Here is a 23,257-nt window from a genome sequence, read left to right on the forward strand (position 1 = left end):
CCAGCAGTCCTAAACTATGCTGTGCTGTGCGTTTTCCCTCTTCCCAAACTTCAAGGTCTCATATTTCAAAGCAGCAGGAGCAATATCACTGCCTCTTGGCTCTAAACTGCTGATGCAGCAACACTCGAGAGACATTGTGTGCCCACTGACAGATACACACACATCAGGAGCATTTACCTTCCTCTCCTCTCCTTTTCAAATTTCTATTTTCTCCCTTCAAAAATGCATTGATTGCTTAGCACAGGGGCTAGCAAACTATTGCCTGTGAGCCTAGTCTGACCTGCTGCCTTATATGACCTGTAAGCATAGCTTCTATATTTTTTTAATGTTTTTTTTTAAATCAGTTATTTGCAACTGATTTTGACAGTAGAGAATACTAATTCTGAACTTCAGTTAAACAAAATGTTATCTCCCTTCCAAAGAATTCCACTCTTCTCATTAATAAGCCTGTATTACAGAAAAATTATATTTTGATTTGTTAATCAAGAATGTGTGGGAAATGTTTTCTCCCTTATCATATAAGTATCTACAAAATGTCTTTGATTTTCTTCTTAATCTGCAGCCTAAAATATTTCCTCTTATAGTAGTTTACAGTTTGCTGACCTAGAGAAGCACATCACCTTCTCTAAATTTGGGGACTACAGAAACATCTAAGGCAAATTGGCCCTTGACTTCACTGAGTTTACAAATAGGCAAGGCTTCCGGGTTCATAGATGGTGCCTCTTCTCTATGTTCTCACATGGCAGAAGGGACTAGGGAGTTCTGTGGGGTCTCTTTTATACAAATGCTAATCCCATTCATGAGAGCTCCATCACATGACTAATCACCTCCCAAAGGCCTCATTGAAAAGTGACATTTTTTGCAGAGATAGAAAAACGCATCTTAAAATCCATATGGAATCTCCTAGGGCCCCAAATAAGCAAAAGAATCTTGAAAAAGAAGGACACAGCTGAAAGACTCACACTTCTGTTTCCAAAACTCATTACAAAGCCACTATAATTAAGAGAGAAATGCTGGCATGACATCAGACACAGAGACCAGTGGAAAAAAAAAGAGTCCAGAAACAAATCCTCAAAGACATGTTCAAATGATTTTCAACAAGGGAGTTAAGGCACCAGGGTGGTGCAGTCAGTTAAGTGTCTGACTTTTGGTTTCAGCTCAGTTCATAATCTCAGGGTCATAAGATAAAGCCCCATGTCAGGTTCCATGCTCAGCAGGGAGTTTGCTTAGATTCTCTCCCCTTCTCCCTCTCCCCCACTTTCTAAAATAAATAAATCTTTAATTTAAAAAAGGAGGGGTCAAGAGCATTCAATGGGGAAAAAGGCAATCTTTTCAACAAATGGTGCTGGAAAAACTGGATATCCACATGGGAAAAAATTAAGTTGCTCCCTTACCTAATAACAAATACAAAAATCAACTCAAAACGGATAAAAGACCTTAATGTAGGACCTAACACTATGAAGCCCTTAGCAGAAAACATAGGGTAAGAGCTTCACAACATCAGATTTGGCAATGATTTCTGGAGCACGACCCTAAAGGTACAAATAATGGAAAAAAAAAAAAAAAAAAAGAGAGACAAGTTGGAGCCACCAAAAGACACTATTGACAGAACAAAAAGGCAACCCACGAAATGGGAGAAAACATTTGCAAATCATATATCTGATAAGGGATTAATATCCAGAATAAATAGAGAAATCAACAACAACAAAATAAAACTTGATTCAAAACTAGATATAGGGGCAGCCCCGGTGGCTCAGTGGTTTAGCGCCACCTTTAGCCCAGGGGCTGATTCTGGAGACCCGGGATCAAGTCCCACATCGGGCTCCCTGCCTGGAGCCTGCTTCTCCCTCTGCCTGCGTCTCTACCTCTCTCTCTCTCTCTCTGTATCTCTGATTAATAAATAAATTTAAAAAAAAAACTAGACATAGGACTTGAGTAGACATGTCTCCAAAGAAGACATACAGATGGTCAACAAGCACATGAAAAGATGCTCACCATCAGTCATTGCTGGGGAAACGTAAATCAATGCTATGGTGAAACATTGCCCCACATCCATTAAGAGGGCTACTATCAAAACCCCGAAAAGAACAACTGTTGGAAAGGATGTGGAGAAACTGGAACCCTTGTGCACTATCAGCAGGAATGCAAAAAGGTACAGCTGCTGTAGCAACCAGTATGGAGGCTCTTCAAAAAATTAAAAATCAAAAAAAATAATAATAAAATAAAATAAAATAAAATAAATTAAAAATCAAGAAATTCTGTGAAGTCAATAGAATGACCATAGAACCCAGAAATTAATTCTACTTCCCAAAAGAATCGAAAGCAGTCTTGAAGACATGTTTGTACACCCAGGTTCACAGCACCATTATTCCCAATAGTAAAAAAAAAAAAAAAAAGTGGCAGCAACCCTCGCGTCCATCCGTGGATGAGTAGATAAATAAAAATAAAAAATGCCATCTATACAGATAATGGAATATTACTCAGTCTTAAAAAGGAAGAGAAGTCTGATACAGGCTACACCATGGATGAACTTTGAGGATACTGTGCCAAGTGAAATAAGTCAGACACAAAAGACGATGTGTGATTCCACTTAAAATAGGTACAGAGAGTAGTCAAAATCAGAGACAGAAAGTAGGTTTGCGGATGCCAGGAGCTGGGGAAGGGGAAAATGAGGACTTATTGTTTAATGGGTATAGAGATCCAGTTATGCATGATGGAAAAGTTCTGGGGATGGATGGTGGTGATGGCGGCACAACACTGTGAATGTACTTAATGCCACTAAACCACACTCTTAACTATGGTTACGGCGATCAATTTTGTGTCATGTATATTTTACCATAATAGAAAAAAGATTGGAAAAATCATAGTGAGGGTTGGACAGGAGTACAGTGGATCCTGGACAGACCTAGGGGTGGCTAGGGCCCGGGGCTGCTCTCAGCGAAGAATCTCAGTAGCCAATTCCCCTGTGATTGGGCAGACATCCGGGAGACACTGAAAGTTGTTTTTATCTGGATGCCTGGGCATCTCCTAATTCCATGACCTCATGCTGGCTTCCCAGGGTGGCTGAGATGACTGCTGCTTTGCCAGAGAACAGAGCTGTCCAAGGCCCTGTCAAGCATGCACCCTGCAGGTGGGGGTGGGGAACCTGTAATAAATCATTGCGATAATATGAAAAAGGCAGCCACAGGACTCCTTCAACTTTTCCCATTTCCCCATTCTCCACTATCCAGTGCCCCCACTTTCCCACCCAGGGATTAATGCATGTGCTGAGGGTCTCAGCTCTCCAGGGCTGGGGGGAGGGCGAGGAGGATGTCTGTGTTTCCAGTCCCAACCAGCCAATGCTCCATTGTGGAGCCGATCTGTTTCTTCTGGATGCTTTGTCTGGGTCTGATTCGCCTCTGAGTGCACAGAGCCAGTTCAATGTGGCTTTCAGATCCTCACGCACCCAGCCCCCATCACCGCCCTCAGCACCCACCCCGAGACAGCCCTTTGCTTGGAGGCACTGGTGGGAGCAGGAGCTAAGGGAGGGGGGTTGTTGGTGGCAGCCGTCACTTTGGGGCTTGTTAGAATGGTTGGGAATTTTTTGCACCTGCCCAGTTAGAGGCAGATGGGTGGCGATGAAGACACATTTATGGAGAAGATGGGGAACAGGAGTGGGAGGGTATTTGCTTTCTCCCTGTAATTTCTCAACTCCAAAAACCCACGGAAGCTGTCCAGCTGCCTGAGCCTGCCTCTCAGAACATCCCCGCAAACTGGCCCAGCTGACCTTTGCAAATCCCCGTCTCATTTTCTCCCCTACAGGGACTGTCAACTCCTGCCACAATGATACATCCACCCCCACCCTAAATGTCTTTCTCCATCACGATCACCCTTCCCCCCAATCTGCAATGCTCTCCCCACTCCTTCCCCTGCAGCTCATCACCATTTTTCAAGACCAATTCCAATCCCCAATCCCACTTTTTGGCTGACACAGCCCCTGTCTACCCCAGTCCCGACCTCAAGTGCCCATCCCTGAACTTGGGTAGCCTGCTTCCCTGTGGTGGCAAGTACAGGGCTGGCTTGGGTTTGGGTGCAGACTCCGCCAACAGCACGGGCCTGGGCACTCCGCTGTGTTGGCTCAGTTGGGCCTCCCAATTCGGGGTCCCTGTCCCCTCATTTTGTAGATGAACAACGTTCGGTCTTAGAAAAACAAAGTAACTCTCCCAGGGTCATATGATGAGTAAGGAGTAAGTGGCCCCGCTGGGATCCAAACCCCTGTGTGCTAACCGCCAACCCCGTGCTTCCAGTTTAGACCATCTCGCTTCATTGCCTCATCCCCGGGAGGAACTTCATTTTATTCACTCATGCATTCAGTGAACACTCAGTGGGCGTTTACATGGAACACCCACCCCTACCGCCCAGGAGCATCCACCCTGGTTGTGTAGTCAGGCTTCGTGGTTGTGCAGTGTGCAGGGCCTACGGTTGCACAGGGGAGATGCCCGCTGAGGGGTCGAGGAATCCCATAGGAAGGAGCAGTAAGACAGCCTGCCAGACCACAGGCCCATAAACAGCAGAGCCGGGCATCACCAGCCAGGGCATCACCAGCCAGGGCCCAGGACTTGCCCGGCGTGGACTACAATACTTTGCATTTTCGCAGGATCCTGCCCAGTGCCTTTCTGTAGACTTGGATAAGCACCTGGCAGAGATCCCACGGCCGGTTATTATCTCCAGTGTGATGAGAACCACTCACCCGGTTACTTTTTCTCCTAACTCTGGAGACCTCCTCCTCTAGACGCTGGGGGAGAGGAGGGTCACGTGCTCCGCCCCGCCCCGCGTCCCGGCCCGGCCAGGGTTGCTAGGCAACAGGTCAACTCCGCGGGTCGGAGCCGTTTGAGCAGCGCCAGGTGGGCGCAGAGGCTCAGGTGCTTCCCTTGCGGCCCCGGGGGCCACAGGAGCGGACCGAGGAGGGTAAGGACGCGGGCCGGGGGTGGATCTGGAGGCTGAAGAGGAGAGGAGTGAAGCGGGGAGCCCCCGAGGGTGGTAATCAGCGAGGGTGCAAGGAGCTCCTCCTGGGGGCAGCCATCCGGGAGAGCTCTGGACGCTGGGTGCTGGGGGTCCCCGCCCCTCCGACCCGGCTGCCCTCACTCCTCCCGAGTCACAGGAGCCTGCAGGTTCTGGTCAGCTTCCCTCCCGCACCCCGTGCTCCCAGTCGGTCTGGTCCTGATCCACCAAGTCTCCTGGAGGCTGGGCCGGGGAGACCTCCACAGGGTTCACAGCTGGCTGGCTGGGAAGTACGTTCTGGGCTGGAATGGCAGGAGGTGGGCTTTCTGATAAGAAGGGTGGGCAGGGAATTCATAATTATTGATCACCGACTAGGCAGCCAATCCCTGAAATGCACGGTTTTATTTTCTCCTTGCCCGGAGCGGGACCTTCTTGCCCGGGTTGGGATACCATGCTCAAGGTCACAGGGTCGCTTCCACCTTCCTGCAACGCGTTCAGAGTTTATCACAATGTCTGGAACCACAGAGGGGTGTTCTCGGGTTTTCAGACCCTGCGCTTCCCCCTCTCACATCTTTACCTCGCTGGGCTGTGCTTTTCTGATGAGAAATGGAAGAGGAGGGGAGAAAGGGTTCTGGGGGAGAACCCTGGGCCCGGGCTGGTACGCAGCATGGGAGCAGCATGGGACGGAGGGAGTGTTGGGCTCCTTGCTGCACCAGGCACTGGGGACAGGGGTGAGTGAAAAGTGCATGGTCTGCCCCCAGCGTCGTAGTGGGGGTATCGCTGGTAGACACCAACACAGCCAGCCTGGGGTCCTGGGGTCCTCCTCCCCATTCTGCTTGTCCTCATCATCCACGTGCCTCAGCTCCCCCCAGGTTGACCCCAGTGTGCCTCGATGGCGTTGCCCAGGTGGGATGACGCGGTGCTAGGGGGCGGGGTGGGTTCCTAGGGAGATCTGCCTCATTTGAAGACAAGTAAGTCCCTTAAGACCCTAAATTCTGGAAAATCCGCAAAGACGTAAGGAAGAGAGAAGGAAGCCCGGCCGGGTGCCACACAGAGGCCATCAATCCCTGGCACAAACACTGGGGGCTGCCCCAGGGACCACGAGGAAGAGGAAAGTGTTCTCGTGTTTATATTACGTGGAGTCCGGCGTGGAGGGAAAGCAGCCACCCTCCTCTTGCCTCCCCACTAAGCTCCCACCCTGAGCTCCACCCCAAACTTGGAAAACACACTTTCTCATGAGTCAGGGAGGTTCTTTCTAGGAATCACTTTACTCACTGTCATTGCACAAGAGGAGTTTTTCTCATTGGTGAAGGTTCCGATCTGACCGTCCCGGGGTGTGGGAGACGGTTGCAGTTTCGACGCTCCCAGCCAGCACGCCTCCAGCCCTATGTTTCTTGTGTTTGAGACTCACTGCAGAGTCCCGCATGCCCCTGGGTCTCTAGGTTCCCACGGGTGGGGGACCGCATCCCCCAACTCCCAGAGGCCAGGGTTCCTGCCTGCCCCCTACCCCCCTCGGAGGTCCCCTTTGCAGACAGACAGTGCCGCCTGGGGAAGCCCAGCTAGTGGCACTTGTCTCACCAAGTGAGGAGAGACCTCCTGAGACCCCCAGGGCTGACCTCCCTATTCATCTTCGGGCTCTGCCGGCTGGTGAAAAAGAGCCCGCTCTGGGCCCCTGAATGAGCTGTCTTCCCGTCACCAGGCCAGCCTTTAAATGTCCCCTCTGTCTGCCTCCAGATAGAAAACAATGCCTCTGTTCTCGCTCCTAGCTTGGTCTTGGGAGGCACCGGGAAGGAAAGCAAGCTGTTTCGAATATGGTCTGGGCTAAAGAGGCTATTTTGTGTCCTTGGAGTTTCCTCATGCTCTTAGGCCTCCTTGTATGTCCAAAGAGCTGGCTTTTTCAGCAATTGTCTTTTAACAGAGGGAGAGACAGGCAGCCGGTCACGGTAGGGACCCAGGAGCCGCCCTGTGGCCCCACAACGATGTGCGGGCAGAGGCCAGAATGGACCCACTGGTTCTTCTTTACAAGATTGTATGTTTTTGCCCATAGAGAAGGAACACATTAGGGCCACCTCCTGCAAGTTGGACTTCTCTTCCCACCCTCTGGGGTCTGAGCCATTGCTTCTACCTCTCCTGGCTACAGTCTCCAAACCGTTAGAAAGAGCAGAAAATCCTGTTTTCTGTGAGTCTGATTCAGGTAGAGCCGTTCTGGGCCTAGGAGTGGGTTGGGGTGGTGCTGTCTTGGAGGAACAATGTATGTGGATACAAAGAGATCAAGGGGTTAACCTTCCCACCCTCACCCCTTCGCCTCTGCCTCAGCTGCTCCAAGGCCGAAGGCCACCTCGGGCACGCGCTCCTGGGCTGTCACACGGCCCTTGGCCCTATAGCTCAGGGGCCAGCCAGCCAGGGCCCACTGGTCTGGTTCCTTGCAGCCTTGGAGGTGAGGGGAGGCAGACTAGACATGTGTCTGGTCATAATGTTCATCCAGGGGAGATTGTGAAAAATACACACTACAGGCCCCAGCCCAAACACATGGTCAGCATTTGCGAGAGGAGGCCTGGGAATCTCCATACTGTGAACGAACGTCCCAGGTTTGAGACAGGCTGGCTGAGCGATTAAGAACCCTCACTTTAAGTTGGTAGTTCTTAACCTTGGCTGCATGCTGGAATTATCCTGGGGAGTTTGAAAAATTCCAGGGAGAGATTCTGATTTCATTAGTCTGCTGTTCAACCTGAGCAATGTGATTTTATAAACAGCCGCCCCACCCCCCGACCCCCGAGCTTCTACGCATGTAGCCAAGGTTAAGGATCATCACTTTAGAGCCAGATGGGCCTGGGCCCCGGCTCTGCCTCAACTTAAGAGCTGTGACCTTTGACAAGGTGTTTAAGCTCACTGAGCATTGGCTTCTTCATATGCAGAACAAGAATTGTATCTGAAGGGCCATGGGGGGCATGCAGTGAGGGCACCTGCAGACTACTGCTCACAGTGCCAAGGACCCCACAGGTGCCTATATATTCTAGATGCAAGTCCTTTTTAAGATACGATTTACAGATATTTTCTTCAAGTCTGACTTGTCTTTTCATTTTCTTAATGTTACGGATTTGGGGTTTTTTTGGCTTTTTTAGAGAGAGAGAGAAAGAGCATGAGCATTTGACCTGGAGGTGGGAGGGGCAGAGACAGAATCTGAAACAGGTTCCAATGCCCAGTGTGGAGCCCAACATGAGAATTGATCTCACAACCCGAAGATCATGACCTGAGCCAAAACCAAGAGTCAGACGCTTAACTGACTGAGCTGCCCAGGAGCCCCAATGTTATTTTCTGAGGTGCAAACGAAGTCCCATTTATCATTGTTTTTTGCTTTATGGACCATGCTTCTGATGCCTTATCTAAGAAATCTGCCCTATCAGGGTCACGAAGATTTCCCTCTGTGTTCTTCCCCCTTAGTGTTATGGTTTTAGCTCTTACATTGATGCCTGTGATCCACTTTGCATTAATGTGTGTGTGTGTGGTGTGAGGTAGGGGGTCCACGGTCATTCTGTCCCATGTGAACATCCAGTTGGCCCAGCACTATTAGTTGAAGAGACCATCATTTCTCTGTTGAGCTGCCTTCGTACCTTTTTCAAAATAAGTTGGCCATAAATATAAAGGTTTATTTCTGAACTCTCAATGTTGTTCCATTGATATTTATGTCCGTCCTTATGCCAGTACTGCACCTTCTTGATTATGCTGCTTCAAGTAAATGTCTGCTGAATGAGTAAGTGAAAGAATGGAAACTGTAAGAACAAATATAAAGCATGAAGTCTGACATTCACAAAACCTATGAATTCCTAAAAAGTCTATGTAATTAGATTTAAAAAATAGACTCACTTTGGGTTCCCCCGGAGGGCCTCCTTAGGCAAAAACTCCAATATAAAAAAAAAATAAAAATAATAAAAATAAAAAAACTCCAATACAACGTTGCTTGGGAAAATGAGTTACTCCTCTAGCATCTCTGTTGCATTTTTCATCTGTTTACTAAGTTTGGATATTTTTCTGTGGGTTTTACTTAAAGCAGGACACATGTCCTCCAAGTACGTTCCCACCAGGTCCCCCTTTCATTCAAAGGTAGCAATACTTGCTCACAGGCAAGAAGCTAAACTCTGGGTGACCAAAAACCTTCAGTCGTAAAACAAACCACAGCAAGGCTCTTGTACGGCCGTCTTCCCCACCGCTCCCACCCGCTCATCCAAGGGCTCCCTGCAGGCCCAAGAGCCTCACAGACCTGAGAGCCGAGCCCTGGGGAGCTTGCCATCACAGACACACTTTCTGAGAGTTAGGAGTGGCCAGCAAATGGGCAGCTCTGCTAACCTCCATAGTGCAATGTCATAGACCTCATCAGACAGCCAGTCATGGAAGTCACCCCACAGAGTCTCCTGATGTGACAGGGGACAGTGCAGAGAAGAGCAATTTATGGGAACTGCCTAAGACTTCCAGTTAGCATCCGTGAGAGAAGCCTTCCCTGCATTACATACAAATGCTGGCTCTGTGGCCAACTCTCAGAGCCTTGCGTTTCAGCAGCTCAGCAGCTCAGTGTGTCAGGTGCGGGAGTGACCCGGTGACCCAGCCATGGTCAAGCAGCTGGTGAGTGGCAGGGCCAGGACTTGAAGTCAGCGTTCAGCCCAGCCTGCCTGCCAATTCTCCACTGTGCCGTCGTGACCAGTTCTTTTAAAGGCATGTTGGGAAATGGTCTGGCTCTCTCCCCTTCCCAGGTGGACTCCCAGCCCCATCATGGTTGGAGTGATGTAGAGGGAGGAGGCTCTACATGGGGGGAGTGGTGGAGGGTAGAGTCCCATACCTAGAACTCCAGGAAGGGGTGGTCTTGTGGACAATCAGGTGGTTGGGAGGGAGAGTTTCCAGAGACGCCTGGGCTCTCAAATCTCTGTGCTGTATGACCAGGTCTAGTGCATGCAATGTAATCGCTTCAGTATTTCGTCCTGCCTCCCAATGAACATATTAATTCAGTAAACACTATCATTTGGTGAGTAAGAGCTGTGGAGTCAGTCAGAGAGGCTGCACCCCTTATTAACTATGTGGTCCCAGGCAGGGCACTCAGGGCATGAGATGAGATTCCTTCAAAGTAAAATGGAGATTTTTATCATCCACCTCAGAGGGCAATCCCAAGAACTGAACAAAATAACCCATGTAGTCGGGATCCCTGGGTGGCGCAGCGGTTTGGCGCCTGCCTTTGGCCCAGGGCGCGGTCCTGGAGACCCGGGATCGAATCCCACGTCGGGCTCCCGGTGCATGGAGCCTGCTTCTCCCTCTGCCTGTGTCTTTGCCTCTCTCTCTCTCTCTGTGTGACTATCATAAATAAAATAATAATAATAAAAATTAAAAAAAAAAATAACCCATGTAGTCATTACTCAATAAATGATTTTTTTAAAAATGCTGATGCGGCTTCTGAACTTACCCCCTTGACCCCTCCCCTCAACCAGACTGGGAACCTGGAGCCACCCCTGGTGATGCCCCTGGGGACGGGGAAGCAGCCACGTGGGGCCCCTTACTGCACCCCCTCCCTCTGCCCCCCACAGCAGCCGGTACCATGGAGATCGTGTACGTGTACGTCAAGAAGCGAAGCGAGTTTGGGAAGCAATGCAACTTCTCAGACCGCCAGGCCGAGCTGAACATCGACATCCCGCCCAACCCCGAGCTGGCCGAGCAGTTTGTGGAAAGGAACCCCGTGGACAAGGGCATCCAGTGCTCCACTAGCATGTCAGAGCATGAGGTGGGTCCCTGCCCCGGGGGCCCAGACCAGTGAGCATGTAGCCTGGCAGGGTGGCCGGGCAGGGCGGTAAGTGGGACTGGGTGACTCTCAGGGTGACTGGGAGCCAGTTAGAGTGGCCCAATGCAGATGCTGGAAGTATGAGGCCAGAATTCCAGAATTGCCCCATGACCCACCGCGGTGCCCAGGGGCAGGAAAAGACCCCAGACCAGCCATTCCCTGGGCCAGATGAACATGAAGCAAGATGTTCTCTCTCCTGTGGGCTCTGGTCTCACCCCTAAGACTCTTGCTAGAGGCGTCTTAGGCGTGTGGTACAGCTGGGAGAGGTATCCTGAGGGAGTAGGGATTCAGATCTATAGGCACCTGCCCAGCATGTGAAAAGGAAAGGGTACCATGGAAAGTTCTGGTCAGAGGGGCCTCCATGATACCAGAGTGGAGCGTCATGTTGAAGTTTGAGCTCCTGTCCGTCTAAAGCGGGTGTGTGAGCCGCCTCGCACAATGCCAGGCATCGCTGAGAGAAAACTAGCTTGGGAGGGAACCCACTTTGTCATGTCCCAAATCAACCCAGTGAAAGTCACACTTGACTGTGGGTGGTTCCAGTAACTCATGGTTCAAACACTGAGTTTCCTGCTTTCCCAGGGCTAAATGCTGTCACAGAGACCGGGGTGACATTGTCCACGGAGTAGCTAACTAAGCAGGATGGCCTTAGGGTCTCCTGTCGGCGGGTCCACCCCGTGAAGACTCACTGCTTTTGTGAGCCCTGGCTTAGAAAGGAAAGGAGGAGGGGAGCGACTGCTTAATGGGTTTGGGGTCTCCACTTGGGGTGATGAGAAAGTTCTGGAACTAAAGGGGGTGATCGTGATACAACCTCGAGAAGGCCCCTAATGCCACAGAATCATATGTTTTTAAATGGTTAAAATGGTAAATTTATATGTATTTTCCCACAATTTTAAAAATGGGAGGAGAAAATTAGAAAGGAGGCAAAGCAACAAGTTTATGGGGTAAACTACATCTGTATCCACCATCCTCCCTGCCCCAGAGAACGGGGAGAAAGTTGCGGATTCCCAACTTTCCAAGTTTCAATTCCTGTGACTTTGTAAACGATAAAGCAGAGCAGGCTCATTCACTTCTTTTTCTTTGGGATCGCACAGAACAGACGGGTGGGCTCCCCTGGTCCATTAGATAAAGTCAGGACTGGATTTTCCCCGGCCAGTGGCCTCAGCCGCAAAGCTGCTGGCTCCATAGGATGGCACTTTCGTGGCTACCTATGACCACCCGAGGACCAGAAAGATCCTTGCTGAAACCTGACAGCATTGTGGCTTTGGCCACATGGGTCCATCCCCGAGCGTCCAGGGCTTGGGGTCGATGGGCCCGGGATCCTGGTTGGTGGAAGGGACACAGGGGCAGGCATGTTCTCAGCCGTGGCTCTTTGTTTAGGCCAACACAGAGCGGTTTGAGATGGAGACCCGGGGGATTAACCACGTCGAGGGGGGCTGGCCCAAGGATGTGAACCCCCTAGAGCTGGAGCAGACCATCCGGTTCCGGAAGAAGGTGGAGAAGGACGAGAACTACATCAACACCATCATGCAGCTCGGCTCGGTAAGGCTCCCTTGGGCCCAGCCATCACTGGGGCTCCCCGCCTGCATGCGAAGCCCTGGCCGTGCCTGGCGCTGTGCTCGGCTCCCGTGGCTACTCGGGGAAAGAACACAGACTGCCTTCAGGAACCTTCCAGACCGAAGCAGGCAGACCAGTCCGCAATAGCAGGCCAAAGGGGAAGACGGGAAGGTGCAAGGGCTGGATGGGCTTCAAGAGGAGTCCAACAAGTGCTCCCTTTGAGCAAAGAGGACCCCAAAGAACCCCACCCAGCAGCCACCTGCCAAGAGGGATCATTCATTCATTCCTTCAACACTTTTGGACTGGGCTTCAAGCCTCTGCCAGGCACAGCAGAGACTCCAAAAATGAATTGTAATAATAATAATAATAATAGCAAAAACTCACATACATCCTGCCCCAAAGAGTGTGTAATCCCCTGGAGGCCAAAGACAAGGACCAAGATATCACCATGTAATATAGAAAGACATGCTGGAAGATGAGGGATGACTGGCTATTCTGCTCCATAAGGAGGGAGATTTGACTTCCTGCTGAAGGGATTGGGGAGAGCTTCCTGGAAGAGGAGACACTTGAGCTTGGGCTTTTCCTTGTTGGACATCTGGAAAAATGGAGAGGGCCCTCTGGGTGCCAGCCAGGAGATAGCTGCTGCATATGGAGGGATCATCCTGTTTCGTTGCTGTCCCCCAAAGAGCCTTTTCAGACCTTTTTTTCCAAATCGCCTCCCCCATCAAATCTTAATGCCATTCGTATATTGCTTATGTCCTCTATATATGTCTGTGCTTTATACATAAAAAGTCCTATTATTTGACCCGCCCCCCCCAACCAGTGTTTACCCAGTGGGAGGTGATGTCACCACCATTGAGAACACATGGGCTGGAAGGAAGGGGAAAGACCACTGGCTATGTCTTGTCCCTCCCAGACTCCATCGCAGTCCCGCTCAGGCTGCAGGGACGTCCTCTTCCTGCTAAGATGCTCTGCATGTGTCCTCCTCAGATCATGGAGCACTGCATCAAGCAGAATAATGCCATCGACATCTACCAGGAGTATTTTGACGACGAGGATGCAGTAGAAGTGACAGAGGAGGCCCCTTCAGCTAAAACCATCAATGTTTTCAGGTACCTCTCAGATGTCTGGCCGATCTCTGTCATCCCTACGGGGTGGGTGCTTCCAGAGGTCACCACTCCTTGCCGACCACTCCATGCCGTGGGTACGATGCCATCTGCGCTCTGAGCTCGGTAAGGAGCAGAGCGATGGAACACCCAGCATCCAACTGGTCCCTACCTTGGGGGCAGGTCTGGTTGAGGGAGAACGAGGACTGACTCCAGAGAAAGACTAAGGGAATTTGCAGAGCTCTGTGAAAGGCGGGTCGATCCCTGCGGGGCAGAATGAGTACAAAATATGGGACATCCGTGAGCCAACAGCACTATGGGCAGACGGGACCCTTGTCCCACACTCACGGGAGTGTACCTGATAATAAGCTCCAAGGACAGCAGTGTGACACCAGGACCATCCCATAGATAACGTGAGTGTGGAATCACTGCGTGAGTGGACATTCACTGCCGCAGGGGGTGTGCTAGCCAGAGACTGGAAGCAAGCTAAATCCGGTAGGGGACTGCTTCCAGCAATTCGGGGAAGCCCACACAGCGGATACTACACTGCTGTCGGAATGAAGGAGGCGGGTGACGGGCACTGGGGAGGGCACTTGGTGGGATGAGCACTGGGTGTTATACTACATGTTGGCAAATCGAACTTCAGTAAAAACAAAAACAAAAACAAAAAACAAAAAACAAAACAAAAAAGGAATGAAGGAGGCAGCCCCTTCCCTGACAAGATTTACTTTGTGAAACCAAACCAGAACAAACAAGGTGCAGAACAGTACATAGGGTAGCACTTTCTGTTTTGTTTTGTTTTTTTTTTTTTTGCTTGAAAAAAAAAAAAAAAAAAAAAATATATATATATATATATATATATATATATATATATATATATCCCTGTGATTTTGGAAGTGGCTAGCCTCAAATGCCAATTCTGGAGAGATTCGTCCCTGAGGGTCCTGGGGAGCACTTGACCCAGTCCCAGCACAACTGGGAAGGACCCTTTTGTGATCCAGGGCTGAGTCACCATGTGCAGAACGGGGCCAAGGGCGGCCAGGAGAAGGGGGCTAGGGCAGGGCGCGGGCTGTCCTGCTGGGGTCTGACCTTCCATAGGGACACCTTAGCAGGACGGTGGGTTGGAAATCGTCCCATCCAGCCTCAACAGTTGACAGATGAGGGGGTGACCACCCCAAGAGGGGACAGCTCTCAGGACACACAGTGGAGGAAGGAACTCTGGTCTCCTGGATCCCAGCCTGCACTCCTCTTATTATAACAGTGCTCCCGGGGAGGAGTGAAATGGAGGAACCACGGAGTGAGAAAGCTGTGTGGCTCCCCACTTTCCTTTGTTCCTTCTGATTACTTCAAGGGCAAAGTCTCAGTGTAGGCCTTTGCTACTTCTTGCTCGTTCTCCTTCCTCCTCCTCTTTTTTTAAATTAAGAGTTTATTTTTCAGAGCAGCTTTAGGCCTATAGCAAAACTGATTAGAAAGTACAGAGAGGGGATCCCTGGGTGGTGCAGCGGTTTAGCACCTGCCTTTGGCCCAGGGCGCGATCCTGGAGACCCAGGATCGAATCCCACGTCGGGCTCCCGGTGCATGGAGCCTGCTTCTCTCTCTGCCTGTGTCTCTGTCTCTCTCTCTCACTGTGTGCCTATCATAAATAAATAAAATAAAATAAAAATTTAAAAAAAAAAAAAAAAAAAGAAAGTACAGAGAGTTAAAAAAAAAAAAAGGACGGAGAGTTGCCCCACACCCCCTCCACCCTGCACCCCCACAGCTTCCCCACCATCAACACCCCGCCCCAGGGTGGGGCCTCCGTCACCCTCATGAACCAGCATTCAGGTGCTTAGTACCATAACCTGGGTGGCTTATAAACAACAGAAGTTTCTTTCTCACAGTTCCAGAGGCTGGAAGTCTCAGAACAGGGTGGTCGGGTTCTGTGTTGGGTGAAGACCCACTTCCTGGTTCACAGACTGCCATTTTCTCGCTGTGAACTCACATGGCGGAAAGGGAGAGGGAGTTCTCTAGAGCCCCTTTGTCGGGTTCTAATCCCATCCTAAAGGGCTCAGGGCCTCATCACCACCCATAGCCACCCCCCTAATACCATCATGGAGATTAGGTTTCAACATTTGAATCTGAGGGACATGACCTATAGCCTATGGCACCCCAAAGTCCATAGTTTACATTAGGGCTCCCTCCTTGTGTTGCACATTCTGTGAGTCTTGACAAATGTATCATACAGAGTAGTTTCACTGCCCTAAAATCCTGTGGTCCACCCACAGGATATATTCATCCCTCCCTACCCTCAAGCCCTTGGCCAACACTTGATCTCTTTACTGTCTCCATGGTTTTGCCTTTTCCCAAATGTCACATAGTTGGAATCATACAGTTTATGGCCTTTTACAGACTGGTTTCCCTCACTTAGTGATGTGTGTTATATTTCCACCATATATTTTCATGGCTTTATAGCTCATTTCTTTTTAATGCTGAATAATATTCCCTTGCCTGGATGGACCCCAGCTTATTTATCCGCTCACCTGCTGAAGGATGTCTCGGTTGGTTCCAAGTCTGGGCAAATATGAGTAAAGCTGCTGGAAACATTCACATGTAATATTTTGTGTGGACAGAAGTTTGCAGCTCTTTTGGGTAAATAGCCAGGAGCAATATTTCTGGATTCTCCACTTTCCCTTTTATTTCAATAGCAATGCGAAATCAGCCCTCAGACCCAAAACTTAAAGCAAATGAAAATATCGGACTAGAACTTAATATTTTTTTATTTCCATGGGTTTAGTATTTATCAATGCCTTTTATCTATGGCCGGTGAGAGTGGGTTTTTGATTAAAGGAGTCCCTAAACTTTGTTCTTTTTTTTTTTTTTAAAGAGATTTTTTTTTTAAGATTTATTTATTTATTTATGATAGACAGAGAGAGAGAGGCAAAAACACAGGAGGAGGGAGAAGCAGGCTCCATGCAGGGAGCCCAACGTGGGACTCGATCCCGGGTCTCCAGGATCGCGTCCTGGGCCAAAGGCAGGCGCTAAACTGCTGAGCCACCCAGGGATCCCCCTAAACTTTGTTCTTAAATTTTCTATGGGGTGCCTGGGTGGTTTTGTCGGTTGAATGTCCAACTTGATTTTAGCTCAAGTCATGATCTCAGGGTCCTGACATCAAGCCCTGAGTAGGACTCTGCACTGGGATTCTCTCCCTCTCCCTCTGCTCCCTCCCCTGCTGTCTTTCAATCTAAAAAGAAAAAGAAAAAAAAAAGTCTTTCAAAAAGAAATAATTGATTAAATAAGAGGTGTGAGGAGCCTTTCACTCCACTCCAGTCTTCTGCCCTCTTGCCCTCCGGTAAAGGGATCCCCAGGAGATCAAGCGGTCAGCCACGCATCTCTCCTGGCACCCGGATGGCAACAGGAAGTTGGCAGTGGCATATTCTTGCTTGAATTTTCAACGGGCACCTGAAGGCATGAGCCACGAATCGTACATCTGGGACCTAGGTGAGAAGCGAAGGGGTTCAGGTGGCTGGGAAAGCTGAGGGGGCAGGGCAGAGACCAGCATAACACAAGAGTGGGAGGTAGAAGCTACAGGCCGGGGACTCTCACAGGGCTGGTCCCTCACAGGGAGGGGCCAGGGACCCCAGAAAGCCCCTCATCCCTTCGCTGTCCAGGTTCAGGAGCAGCCAAACCAGAGCCACGTCAGAAGCAGGAAACTCCCTTCATTTCCAGATCCTTGATCAGGGCATTCAAGACCAGACCCCCCCAAATCCCAATTCAGATAGAGTCACCTCTGTCCCACCTTTCCTGCCGTTTGTCCTTAACCCACGGCCAGTAGGGGCAGTGTGTCCACTAATAAGGGTCTGCTAATAAGGTCTCTAAGGGACAGACCCTTATTGACAGAAACACTGACTCTGAGAGCAAGTGCCTGGTGGGTAGCCAGCGACGGTGGGCTACACACTGTCAGCCGTCCCTTCTCACCATTTTGAAAAGAAACATTAGGTCTTATTAGTAGGCGTGGGTGCCAAACTCAGAACGGAGCACATGACGCTCTGGACCAGCCCAACAGATGCTTACAGAAACCCTGGGGGTGGACCCCACCATTAGCCCCACTATACAGACCAAGAAACTGGTTTGGAGAAGTCAAGGAGAGTTGGCTTTGTGTTAAAAAACAAACAAACAAACAAACAAAAACTTGTGGTCATACCTGGTTTCCTACCAAACCTGCAGAATGGACACACACATGCACACACGCACACGCACTCCTGATTACCAGAAATAAAACTACTAGAAGAGTCCCTACGGTCAAGAGTGCCAGATTCTGGCCACCAGGGCCTAGAACTTGCAGCCTGGAGAAAGACAGGAGGGGCTTCCACTTTCCCGCCATCCGCCGCTTCCCAACTCCCACCTCTAGAAGGATCGGGCTGTTTGACCCTGTCCTTTTCTTTCTAGAGCTGGTGGGACCATTTTGTTTGCTTGTTTTATAGAAAATCCCAATAAGCCTGAAATTGTCCTGAAGCCATCTTCTCCTCTTGTCACCTTGGAGTACAACCCCAAAGATTCTCACGTGCTTTTGGGAGGCTGCTACAACGGGCAGCTCGGTAAGGAGGGGCCCCGGGCTTCACTGGGAGCCAGCCCAGCCCCTGCTGCTGTCCACCAGGGCCCACATACCTGCCCAGGGCCACCCTTCGGGCACAGAGGGAAGTGGGAGCTTGCCACAGGGGATGGACTCCAGACCTCCGGGTGAGTCGTGTTTTGCTCATAGCTCAGCAGTAGTTGTAATAGTTCTAGTTGTCTCTAGTGGCAATAGTTCAAGTAAGTCTAAAACCAGTTCAGAACAAAAGTTTTAAGAAAATGATAGGTCAAGTATAAAATCAAGGAGCATTTACTGCCTACCTGCCTGGAGCTGGGCTAGCGTAGCAGGGGGCAAAGGGATAATGAGACCCGTGGGGAGCCCCATCTCGAGAGAGGCAGGCAGAGACACCTGTACGGGGATGGGTGTGATGGATTCCCGCCACGCACAATGAGTGGGGATGCGTTCCCTCCTTCTTTGACTATTGGAAGAGTTTGGTACTAATTCTCCTTTAAATGTTCAGTAAAGGGAAGCCTGGGTGGCTCAGTAGTTGAGCATCTGCTTTTGGCTCCGGTCATGATCCAAGGGTCCTGGGATCAAGTCTCGCATCAGGCTCCCTTCGGGGAGCCTGCTTCTCTCTCTGTCTGTGTCTCTGCCTCTCTCTCTGTGTGTCTCTCATGAATAAATAAATGAATGAATAAATATTCAGTGGAATTCACCAGTGAAGACATCTGGTCCTTCTTTATCAGAAGTTAAAAACTGCTAATGCACCTTCATTTTTTGGTAAAATTCTATTTATTTATTATTTATTTATCTATTTAGAGCTTGTGCCTGAGGGAGGGGACAGGGGGGAGAAAGAGAGAGAGAAAGAGAGAATCTCAAGCAGACTGCACTGAGCACAGAGCCAACACTGGGGTTCGATCTCCCAACGCTGAAATCATGACCTGAGCCAAAATCAAGAGTCAGAGGCTCAACCAACTAAGCCACCCAGGCACCCCACTAGCACAACTCCTTCTTTACCTGTTCTAGATCGCTTCACACATTCTCTTTCTTCTTGAATCAGCTGTGGTAATTCCATTTCTCTTCCTTTGTGTTTCTCAGACAGGATCATCTCAAATGACCTACCTCCAGCTCGGTCTTCTGCCTGCTTGAGTCTGTTGTTGAGCCCCTCTACTGAATTTTCATTTCAGAGAATGTATTTTCCAACTTCAGAATTTCTATTTTGTTCTTCCTTTTAAGAAGAATTCCTATCTCTTGGGGCGCCGGGGTGGCTCCATCAGTTAAGCATCTGACTCTTGGTTTCAGCTTGGGTCATGGTTTCAGGGTGGTGAGATCAAGCCCCGTGTTGACTCCATGCTGAGTGAGGACTCTATTTGAGATTCTCTTTCCCTCCCCCTTAGCCCTTCCCCTGCTTACCATCTCTTTGTCTCTCTAAAAATAATAATAATCCTATTTCTTTATGGATATTTCTTATTTTGCAACATGCCATTCTCATACTTTACTTCTATAGATACTGTTTCTTGTAGTTCTTTGAACATCTTTAAAATTAATGATGTGAAGTCTTTGTCCAGTAAGTCCAACACCTGGGCTTCCTTGGGGACAGTCTGTATTTGTTGCCTTTTTTCCTACCTATATATTTTCTTGTTTCTTGGTATAACTTGCAACTTTTTTTTGTTGTTGTTGTTGAAAATTGCCTTCTGGGATCCCTGGGTGGCGCAGCGGTTTAGCGCCTGCCTTTGGCCCAGGGCGCGATCCTGGAGACCCGGGATCGAGTCCCACGTCGGGCTCCCGGTGCATGGAGCCTGCTTCTCCCTCGGCCTATGTCTCTGCTTCTCTCTCTCTCTCTCTCTCTCTGTGTGTGTGTGTGACTATCATAAATAAATAAAAATAAAAATAAAAAAGAAAATTGCCTTCTTGGGGACACCTGGGTAGCTCAGTGGTTGAGCGTCTGCCTCGGGCTCAAGGCGTGATCCCAGAATTCCAGGATCAAGTTCCCACATCGGGCTCCTGGCAGGAAGCCTGCTTCTCCCTCTGCCTGTGTCTTTGCCTCTCTATGTGTGTCTCTCGTGAATAAATAAATAAATTCTTTAAAAAAAAAAAGAAAAAGAAAATTGCCCTCTTTACCTAATATAAAGTGGGAACTTTGAAAATCAGACATTCATACCTGAACAGGGTTTGTTTTCATTGCTGTAGTTTGTTGTACTTGTTCATTTCTTCAGTAAATTTTCTGAACTAATTCTATGACGTCTGTACTCTATCGTGTGTGGCCGCCACAGTCTGCTTGGTTAGCTTAGTGGCTGGGCAGAGATTTCCTTTAGCACCTGCAGCCAACTAGTCTCTTTGCTAAGAGCTTGTGTGCAGCTGGCAACTGCCAGCCCTTCCTGAGCCTCTGCACAGAGCCTCAGGGTCAACCAGAAGTAGGAGCTGAGGACCTCCTCGGTTCTTTCCTGAATGTGTGCAGAGAACCGGGCACACACACAGCCCTACCCGGGCATATGGCCTTCCAGATCTCTAGGAATGTGTTGGAGCTTTGCAAAACCCTGACAGACATCTTGTTCTCCAGGCTTGCCTTTTTTTTTTTTTTTCAGGCTTGCCTTTCAAGCTTAGTGGTTAGTTTGCTGTTTGCCTATCTGCTATCCACTACTTCAGGAAGCTGCGAAGTTAATCAGTTGCCTATAATTGTCATTATTTCCAACAGTTGCCTCCATAATAAGACTTTTTTTCACTTGGCAAGTTCCAAGGCAGGTCGAATACAACTTTCAGGGGAACCACCAGACAGGTCAGATAGGAGACTGGAGACAGGAGACTCTGAATGAGCTCTGGCTGCTTTTCCCCTCCTGTGGCTGCCAGGTTACAGATTTTCACCAGGAAGGCAGAATGTTATTTTTTCAAGGCTACCGTGGGATTTGGAGAGTGTGGGGTCTTAACTAGGGAAAGTTAAAAATGCCACAAAACTCACTGTCCTTACTAGCATTCAGCTTTCTCCTGAACACTCTCTGGATGGATGTAACACTTTGGCTACCTTGTTCCGAAAAAGCTGACTGGTGATTGTTGCCAGTTTTCTCATTGCTTTTATGCTTTTATGGAGGAGATTTTCAGAGATCCTTAGTCTACTGGTTTTGTTGATAGAACACCTAGAAAACTGGGTTTTAGATGCATAGGGATCTTGGAAGGAAGCTGCCCATGTGGGTCCTGCCTGGCCCCCAAGCAGCAGACACTCAGCCTCCGTGGCCACACCCCAGGCCTGACTCGACCTTGGACCTGAAAATAGCCCTCTACCCTTCTCCCTTCACATATTCTCTGCCTTCCCTTCTCTCCCTCCCAGAGTAAGAGCAGGATGGCAGAGAATCTTCTTAGACACTCTTCTGAGGCCTCTGACCCTCTCTCTAAGACCTGCCACCTCCTCCCCAAGAACAGACATAGGCTTCCACAAGTCTCCCTGCCAAATTACCTGGGTGCCAGGGCTTTAGAAGATGAGTGGAGCCACTGTGCCATGATTTATTCACGAGTCTTGCCTCGCTCATTATTCATAACCCCTTTCAAGGCTTTTCACGCCAGCTCAGAGTGGCCCTGACTCTGGGGCTCTGCTGCCTGTGGGAGGGACTGAAGGAGGGCCCACCCCCAAGTGGTATTCTGCTTAGGGAAAACCCCTTCCTGGGCCAGGCAGATCCAGGGGCCAATGCCTTGGACTTTGAGTCCATAAATCAAAACATGGATCACGTTTTTTGTTGCCGTTTTACAAAACTGGCTTTCCTAGAAATAGCTCTGTGTAACAGAGTGGATCCTTGCTGCACACTCATGGCAAAATGAAAACAAAATCTGCCAAGACAGAAACTGGATACATTCCGAGGCTTTTTTGGTAAAGCAGAAGAGGTGAAGTCTTAGTAATGGATCTGAATAAAGGGTCTGTGAGCTGCATTTCCATCTCCCACCAGAGGCAGCCAAGGTGCAGAGGACAAAAGGGAAGGAGAAACTGGCCTCAACGTTCTTCTATTCAGGAGCCTTTCCCTGGGGTGGAGACACTCTTCTCTCTGGCTGGCCCCCCCCACCCCTATCCTAGACTCATCCTTGGTCCGTGCTCCTTCGTACTCCTTCCAGGGTGCTTGCCCTGACCATCCCAGCACGAGCTCTACTTGCCGATCCCTCCTCCTGCCTCTCAAGGAGAGGGGGACAGTCTTATTCCCAGAGGCTTCCCGAGGGCCTGGTGTGACGCTCAACCATGGTACGAGCTCAATGGAATGAGTGAAGCTTGCATAGAGATTGTGTGAGAACTTCGGGGGTTGATAGGAAACTCAGGCAGGTTTGGATCGAGTCCTGATTCTAAAAAACCACATACCTGCCAAACCAAGGGAAGCAGCATCCCTCCATGCTGTGCTCCCTGCACCAGGGAAGGGAGCCTGGACTTCTGTTCACCTTCCTCTCATTTCCTCCCCCCTGCTAGCCTGTTGGGACACCCGGAAGGGCAGCCTGGTGGCGGAGCTGTCCACCATTGAGTTCAGCCATCGAGACCCTGTGTATGGCAGCATCTGGCTGCAGTCGAAGACCGGCACTGAATGCTTCTCAGCATCCACAGATGGGCAGGTACCTAGCCAGCCACTGTAGGGGGCGGGAATGTGGGGAGCAGTGATACCTCCCTGGTTCCCCTTCAGAATTCCCAGGGGAAATATTTCCTTTTGCATTTTATTTTAAAATTGAAGAGTAGTAGGGGTGCCTGGGTGGTTCAGTCAGCTAAATCTGCCTTTGGCTCCAGTCATGATCTGGGATCCTGCTCAGCGGGAGTCTGCTTCTCCCTCTCCCTCTGCTGCCGTCCGCCCCCACCCCCCCGCTTGTTCTCTCTTGCTCTCTCTGTCAAATAAACATTCTTTTTTTTTTTAATTTTATTTACTTACGTATTCATGAGAGACACACACACACAGAGAGAGAGAGAGAGAGAGGCAGATGGAGAAGCAGGCTCCATGCAGGGAGCCTGATGTGGGACTCGACCCCAGGATTCCAGGATCATGTCCTGAGCTGAAGGCAGATGCTTTAAGCGCTGAGCCACCCAGGCAGCCCTCTCTCTGTCAAATAAATAAATAACATCTTTAAAAAAAAATTGAGGAGTAAGTGCACATAGAACAAAATCCAAAAGGTACAAAAGGGCAGACAGGAAAACACCTTCCTCCCTCCTCTGCCCACAAGCCTCCCAACCCCCTCCCCACAGGTGCCCACCTGCCTCAGTTTCTTACAGCTGCCTTCAGAGATAGTCTCTGTATA

At 49.7% G+C, this 23,257-nt stretch overlaps 1 protein-coding gene across 2 annotated transcripts in view; it reads left to right on the forward strand.

Annotated features, from left to right (window-relative positions):
• Positions 1–4,828: 4,828 nt before the first annotated feature.
• DNAI2 (dynein axonemal intermediate chain 2) overlaps positions 4,829–23,257 on the forward strand; it is a 29,495-nt gene continuing 11,066 nt past the window's right edge. Inside the window, exons 1-7 of one of the 2 annotated variants that reach the window (XM_077854102.1) lie at positions 4,829–4,947; positions 10,548–10,741; positions 12,176–12,337; positions 13,343–13,464; positions 16,793–16,935; positions 17,919–18,032; positions 22,446–22,585. In XM_077854102.1, coding sequence (XP_077710228.1) covers positions 10,559–10,741; positions 12,176–12,337; positions 13,343–13,464; positions 16,793–16,935; positions 17,919–18,032; positions 22,446–22,585 — 864 coding nt within the window. In that variant the 5' untranslated portion in view covers positions 4,829–4,947; positions 10,548–10,558. The remainder of the gene's footprint in view (positions 4,948–10,547; positions 10,742–12,175; positions 12,338–13,342; positions 13,465–16,792; positions 16,936–17,918; positions 18,033–22,445; positions 22,586–23,257) is intronic. The other variant, XM_077854103.1, reaches the window with a different exon arrangement.

This window comes from Canis aureus, chromosome 16, assembly GCF_053574225.1.
Source record: "Canis aureus isolate CA01 chromosome 16, VMU_Caureus_v.1.0, whole genome shotgun sequence".
NCBI lineage: Eukaryota > Metazoa > Chordata > Mammalia > Carnivora > Canidae > Canis > Canis aureus.